Source organism: Kogia breviceps, chromosome 5 (assembly GCF_026419965.1).
Source record: "Kogia breviceps isolate mKogBre1 chromosome 5, mKogBre1 haplotype 1, whole genome shotgun sequence".
In the NCBI taxonomy this organism is placed as follows: Eukaryota; Metazoa; Chordata; class Mammalia; order Artiodactyla; family Physeteridae; genus Kogia; species Kogia breviceps.
Window position 1 is genome coordinate 1,342,219 of NC_081314.1, and position 7,635 is coordinate 1,349,853.

The window sequence follows — 7,635 nt, forward strand, 5'->3', positions numbered from 1 at the left end:
TTTCTTTGTCACTTCTTGTGGTTGTTTGTTCTGTATTGCTTTTTGAAGTTTGGCTTTATCTCCATAAACGTAGCAATTGTATTTTACTAATGATTTTACTGTCTAGAGTCCCTGTGAATGTATCAGTTTTTTTGTTTTGTTTTTGTTTTTCCTGTATCCAGATGCTGTCTCGCAGAGGTTTTTTTTGTCTGTTTTGTTTTTTGCTGATCCTTTCATTTGAGAATTCGTTTTTTGGAAATAATTGAGAACTAAGATGATGATAGCTTTCTCCAGAGCAGGTTTTATTTCCTCCTGTCAGGACCTTGGTATGCTAGAAGCCTGAAGAGTAAAGCTCGAGGTCCTTGAGGTTTACGTCCTCACTCCAGAGGAAGCCCTTTGGAGACCGAACCCACAATGGAGATTATGGTAGGCACTAAACTCTGACCTGTGTTATTTAGTACTGCAAGTCTACCAAACAAACAGCTGCCTCTCTGCTGCTTTCCAGAGTCCAAGGAAAATGCAGCAGTAATTTGGGATAGAGCAGGGCCCAAAGACCATAGAGGAGGATGCATCCTGCTACTTCCAAAGATGATATCCCCCACCTCTCCCCTCTTTCGTCACTACCCTGAGCGAAAATCCAACAGAGATGCCTTGGATTTATGTATCCTATCACATAGCTGTATTTTAGCTGCAAAGAATGCTGGAAAACTAGCATTTTAAGGTTTTTAGAGGCTGTTGTAGACAGAATTCTAAGATGATCCCCATGACCTCTGCTTCCTTGGTGTTGCAGCTACCATTAGATTACACTGCATGGCGAAGGAATCTTACAGATCTAATTAAGGTCCCAAATCAGTTGACTTTGAATTCATAAGGGAAATTATTCTATGGGTCTAATATAATTTTATGAGTTCTTTAAAGGCAGAGTTTTCTCCAACTGGTAGCATAAGATGTGATGTAATGAGAGATTCCAAGTGTGAGAAGGACTGAATACGCCACTGCTGCCTTGAAGATGGAAGGAGCCACGTGGCAAGGAATTCCAGTTCCTGGAAGCTGTGAGCACCCTCCAATCTCCCCCTCCTCCAGCAGCCAGCAAGGAAACAGGGGCCTCAGTCCTACAATCACAAGGAATGGAACTCTGCAAATAACAGGTATGAGCTGGAAAGCAGTTAAGCCAACACTATGATTTCAGCCTTTTGAGACTCTTAAGCAGAGAACCCAGCCAAGCCATCCTAGACTTCTGGCTACAGAACTGTGAAACCATACAGGAATGCTTTAAGCCACTACGTTTGTGGAAATTTTATTCAGGAAAAGAAAATAACACGGAGTCATTCTTTGTCTTCCACCAAGATTCACAAGGTGGTGAAATGTCCCAAGCACAAAGGTTCAGATACTGAGTGGCCAAAATGAATGATAAGGTGTATACTCCAAGGGTCAGCAGCAGTTAGGAAGCTATGAACTATTTGAGATAAGCTGTTCCGTCATGCAGTTTTGTGGAAACTATAAGAAGAAACAGGATGGCTCAGTTCTTAAAAATGCCCCAGCCTTCTAGGGCAGCTAAGGCCCATATGTACCCAAAAAAGAAAGATCAGACACCTTCAATGTTAGCTGCAGATACCTTTTGAGTAGAACTCTGATTTGGCCCAAAATTCAGCAAACTATGTACTTAAATGAACACATCCTACAGTAAATTAAATCACATCAGCACAAAAGAACAAGTATATACAAAATCTTTATAAACTCATATTTTGCCAGAAGTGTACAAGCAGTCTCAATTCATTGGGACAAAAATGAATATTTTTGTTCTCCACAGGTCACTGGATGAAGTCATTGTACAATTCAGAAAAGCTACTAAGTTTGAAAGACAATACTGTGTCATGTTCACCGTTGAATTGAAACATTGTGAATGAGTTAATACCTGCCATAAAACAACACTTTATCTATTAACAGTATTAACCTGCTTGCTAAACAAACAGGCTCTGATTTATAAGATGCACATATTTCCAAAATCGTTCACCATCTCTACTGATAAATTAATTCACAGGATTCATATAGTTGCTTTTTAGTGTCAATAGCGTGTTAGCAAAAATAAGATGAAATGGTGTCTTTGCAAGCAACACATTTACCTTCCTTCCTAAATGAAAACATTCCATTAGATTAGATTTTAATTTGTTAGCTTCTCCTCCAGAAATTCTGTGACATCAAAGAGGAGACAGATTTCTTGTTTTACCAAACCCGAGACCTTGCTTGCTGGATCCACTGCTATTCTCCATTGACAGACTGGCCCAGAACTCAAGGAGCTCGGGGCCTGGCATGTCTTTATACCCAGAAATGTGTGCACTGATGAAGGAGAGCAATCCACAGGCGAGGCAGCCACAGGTGCCCCCTGCAGGCTCACTGCTGCAGTGACAGGACACAGAGCATGTGAGCTGAGCACACTTACCTCCCGCACTGGGCTTCTGCATAGTTACTCACAACTGAGTAACTGGTTGGCAGTCAGTAGCTGGGGACATGTCACACATGGATCTGAGTCCTTGAATGATGTACCCTCTGCCAGGTTTTACCCCTCTATGAAAGAGAATGGAGTAGAGAGGGAACGTAGCTGCCAGAAAAAAAAAAATCACTCTTCCCCACCGTCCAATTCCCTCTTTATGAAACATACTGCTACAATGACTTTTCTCTCTCCTTGCACTAGTGGAAGAAATAAAGTTCTACAGACACCCGCAGTTAAGAGAGGCTTCAAATCCAGCAAGCAAGGCCTTTAGTGCAAATAAAATGAGTTCCCATGAAGGTCAAAATGTTATGTTGCAATTAGGTACACCATGTTGCCTTCTTGATAACCTTTTAAGGTCCAATTTTATCTTCCTTGAGATTGTTAAAATGTGTTTCAGCCAATTTCCTTTTGGAAAGGGGAGGAGAAACGGTCAAAAACCTTACATGATTGAAGGCAAAGCAGCCTCACGTCAGTTTATCATCTCATATAGGTCTGTTTTTAAAAAGTATGACCCCTGTCCTATATTCAGGATTTTCTCATATATATGAACCATCTAAATTCTATGTTGTTAGAGTAGCTTACGTTTTATTAGAATATACTTATCAAAGACCGAAGTTGGGTGAGATGGATTTTTTTTTTTTAATCTTTAAAGTAAGGCTCCTTACTTCCCTTCTAATGAGGAAAGAGGTGGAAAAAATTCAAGTGTCAATTTCCCTTTCCTGGGAAGAGGTTTAGAAAAACTGAGCTCACCTTCAGAACTCTACCAGTTCCTTTTGAAATCGAGAAAGCATTAGCATCAGATCTAAAATATAAGAGGCAGGAGCAATATTTACAAAACTGGGTATTCCTTAAAGACATAAAACCTTGCTAACACTGGAAGAACCATACGAAGGAGATGTTTAAAGAGGGATAGTATACATTCTTGGTTAAGTGAGGATAGAGAAAACCAGGATACAGCATCTTACATATATATATATTTTTTATGCCAGAACATGATACAACTAGGAGTAGCTGAGGCTGCCTGATCCCTGAAGTGGACTGCTCAGCTATTCTGTTTACCTAAAGAGGTTTGCAAAAGGATTGCTGTGCACAGACTGAGCTTTGTGGACTAACTATCCAGTAGCTGTTCTTCCGAGAGAACAGAACCACCTGGCAAGCTTAAAGGCAAGTGTTTCCTTTCTTTTAATTAAATAGGCTGTGTTAAAATTAACATCAAAACCGGCCTTGAACCAGCCAGCCCACCATGATGTAGTGCAAATCTCCCAGTGACAAAATACCATCAGAGAGGCTACACGTTGGTCTCCAGTCCCAGCAAACGTCCCATTCTCTCCACATTCTTATCAATTGTAGCTTGACATGTTATCTCCTTGGCACATTCCATAGGAAACCAGCCCCTTTCTCCATCTCGCAGTCTCTCCCCTTCATACCAGCCTGCAAAGAAGAGCAGAGTCGTCATGGGGCACCAGGCATTTGGATGAATCTTGAGCGTTCAGCTCCGAGGGAGGACCCTGCCCCGGGTTGGGTACCACGGATGACGCAAGGTGAGAGAGAGGTGGGACAGGGGGCAAGGTTTCAAGAGGGAATCAATGGCATATCGTGGTGAGAGGCAGAACATGATCAGAGGCCCTTTAGTGAGGTGTCTAGGAGAGTACTGAGCTTGGGCCGAGCTGCAGAAAGGGATGATGTTTTGGGTAGCAAGAACATGACTTTTATTTTTTTACTTTATTTTTATTCAAGTATAGTTGATTTACAGTGTTCTGTTAGTTTCAGGGGTACAGCAAAGCGTTTCAGTTATACATATATATGTATATCTTTTTCAGATTCTTTTCCCTTACAGGTTTTTACAAAATATTGAGTATAATTCCCTATGCTATACAGTAGGTCTTCGTTGGTTATCTATTTTATATATGGTAGTGTGTATATGTTAATAATCCCAAACTCCTAATTTATCCCTCCTGCCCCCAACCCTTCCCCTGTGGTAACCGTAAATTTGTTTTCTATGTCTTTGGGTCTGTTTCTGTTTTGTATACAAGTTCATTTGTATCTTTTTTTTAGATTCCAAATGTAAGTGAAATCATATATTTCTCTTTCTCTGTCTGGCTTATACTTCACTTAGTCTGAGAATCTTGAGCTACAGCCATGTTGCTGTAAATGGCATTATTTCATTCATTTTTATGGCTGAGTAATATTCCATTGTATACATGGACCACATCTTCTTTATCCACCTTGTCACTGGACATTTAGGTTGCTTCCATGTCTTGGCTATTGTAAATAGTGCTGCACTGAACACTGGGGTGCATGTCTCTCTTTGAATTATGGTTTTCTCCGGATATATGCCCAGGAGTGGGATTGCTGGGTCGTATGGTAGCTCTATTTTTAGTTTTTTAAGGAACCTCCATACTGTTCTCCATAGTGGCTGCACCAATTTATATTCCCACCAGCGGTGTAGGAGGAGATGCCTTTTCTCCACACCCTCTCCAGCATTTATTTGTAGACTTTTTAATGATGCCCATTCTCATCGGGGTGAGGTGACCTCACTGAAGTTTTGATTTGCATTTCTCTAATAATTAGTGATGTTGAGTATCTTTTCATGTGCTTTTTGGCCAGCTGTATGTTTTCTTTGGAGAAATGTCTATTTAGATATTCTGCCCATTTTTTGATTGGGTTGTTTGTACTTTTGATACTGAGCTGTAAGAGCTGTTTGTATATTTCAGAGATTAATCCCTTGTCAGTTGCATCATTTGCAAATAACTTCTCCCATTCCATAGGCTGTCTTTTCATTTTGTTTATGGTTTCCTTTGCTATGCAAAAACTTTTAAGTTTAATTAGGTCCCATTTGTTTATTTTTGTTCTTCCATTATTCTAGGAAAGAGATCCAAAAAGATATTACTACTACTTATGTCACAGTGTTCTGCCTGTGTTTTCCTCTAGTAGTTTTTATCATATCTGGTCTTACATTTAGGTCTTTAATCCATTTTGACTTTCTTTTTGTGTGTGGTGTTAGAGAATGTTGTAATTTCATTCTTTTGCATGTAGCTGTCCAGTTTTCCCAGCACCACTTATTGAAGAGACTGTCTTTTCTCCATTGTGTATTCTCGCTTCCGTTGTTGTAGATTAAGTGGTCATAGGTGCATGGGTTTATTTCTGTGCTTTCTAACCTGTTACATTGATCTATGTGCTGTTTTTGTGCCAGTACCATACTGTTTTGATTACTGTAGCTTTACAGTATAGTCTGAAGTCAGGAAGCCTGCTTTCTCCAGCTCTGTTTTTCTTTGGCTATGCATCGTCTTCTGTGTTTCCACACAAACTGTAAAATTTTTTGTCCTAGTTCTGTGAAAAATGCCATTGGTAATATGATGGAGATTGTGTTGAATCTATACTTGATCTTAGCCAGAAGGTGGAGAAGCGATGTGTTGAATCTATAGATTGCCTTGGGTCGTAGAGTCATTTTGACAACATTGATTCTTCCAATCCAAGAACATGGTATATCTTTCCATCTGTTGGTGTCATTTTCAGTTTCTCTTATCAGCATCTTATAGTTTTCAGAGTACAGGTATTTTGTCTCCTTAGGTAGGTTTATTCCTAGGCATTTTATTCGATGCAATGGTAAATGGGATTCTTTCCTTAATTTCTCGTTATGATCTTTTGCTGTTAGTGTATAGAAATGCAACAGATTTCTGTGTATAAATTTGTATCCTGTGACTTTACTGAATTCACTGATGAGCTCTAGTCGTTTTCTGGTAGCATCTTTAGGATTTTCTATTTATAGTGTCATTTACAGTGTCATGTCATCTGCAAACAGTGACAGTTTTACTTCTTCTTTTCCAATTTGGATTCCTTTTATTTCTTTTTCATCCGATTGCTGTGGCTAGGACTTCCAAAACTATGTTGAATAAAAGTGGTGGGAGTGGACATCCCTGTCTTGTTCCTGATCTTAGAAGAAATACTTTTAGCTTTTCACCACTGAGTATGATGTTAGCTGCTAAGGGTTTGTATCAGGATGATCATGGCCTCATAGAGTGAGTTTGGAAGTGTTCCGTCCTCTGCAGTTTTTTGGAATAGTTTCAGAAGGATATGTGTTAACTCTTCACTAGATGTTTGGTAGAATTCGCCTGTGATGCCTTCTGGTCCTGGACTTTTGTTTATTCGGAGTTTCTAAAACACAGATTCAGTTTCAGTACTTGTAATTGGTCTGTGCATGTTTTCTACTTCTTCCTCATTCAGTGTTGAGAGATTGCACCTTTCTAAGAATTTGTCCATGCCTTCTAGGTTATCCAATTTATTTGCATATAGTTGCTTGTAGTAGTCTCTTATGGGCCTTTGTATTTCCATGGTGTCAGCTATAACTTCTTTCTGATTTCTAATTTTATTGATTTGGGCCCTTTCTTTTTTTCTTGATGAGTCTGGCTAAAGGTTTATCAATTCTGTTTATCTTTTCAAAGAACCAGCTTTTAGTTTCATTGACCTTTTCTATTGTTTTCGTAGTCTCTGTTTCTGCTCTAATCTTTATGATTTCTTTCCTTCTACTAATTTGGGGTTTTGTTTGTTCTTTCTCTTGTTGCTTTAGGTGTGAGGTGAGATAGGTTATTTGAGATTTTTCTTGTCTCCTGAGGTAAGCTTGTATCACTATAAACTTTCCACTTAGAACTGCTTTTGCTGCATCCCATAGGGTTGGATCGTCATGTTTTCATTTTCATTAGTCTTTAGGTATTTTTTTATTTCCTCTGATTTCTTCAGAGATCTATTGCTTGTTTAGTAGCATATTGTTTAGCCTCCACATGTTGGTGTTTTTTTCTTGTAGTTGATTTCTAATCTCATAGTGTTGTGGTCAGAAAAGATGCTTGATATGATTTCAGTTTTTAAAAATTTACCCAAGGTTGCTTTGTGGCCCAGCATGTGATCTACCCTGGAGAATGTTCCATGTGCACTTGAAAAGAATGGTATTCTGCTGCTTTCAGATGGAATGCTTTGTAAATATCAATTAAGCCAATGTGGTCTAGAGTGTCATATAAGGCCTGTGTTTCCTTATTGATTTTCTGTCTGAATGATCAGTCCATTGATGTGCGGTGTTAAAGTCCCCCACTATTGTAGTGTTACTGTCAGTTTCTCCCTTTATAGCTGTTAGCATTTGCCTTATATATTGAGATGATCCTATGCTGAGTGCA

General features: G+C 39.2%; 1 protein-coding gene and 1 long non-coding RNA gene across 5 annotated transcripts in view; one reads left to right on the forward strand and one right to left on the reverse strand.

The window, feature by feature from the left end:
* Nucleotides 1-205: 205 nt before the first annotated feature.
* LOC136794217 (uncharacterized) lies at nt 206-4,005 on the forward strand. The gene is made up of 4 exons (XR_010840598.1): nt 206-405; nt 898-1,127; nt 3,460-3,634; nt 3,854-4,005. It is a non-coding gene; the product is annotated as an uncharacterized lncRNA (long non-coding RNA).
* The window catches only part of ARHGEF26 (Rho guanine nucleotide exchange factor 26), a 144,275-nt gene continuing 137,892 nt past the window's right edge, over nt 1,253-7,635 (reverse strand). For all 4 annotated transcript variants that reach the window (XR_010840596.1, XR_010840597.1, XM_067033529.1 and 1 more), the window contains one exon: nt 1,253-3,901. Coding sequence is in view for 2 of the 4 variants with exons in the window: in XM_067033529.1 (XP_066889630.1) it covers nt 3,759-3,901 (143 nt within the window). In the remaining 2 variants the exon portion in view is untranslated. The remainder of the gene's footprint in view (nt 3,902-7,635) is intronic.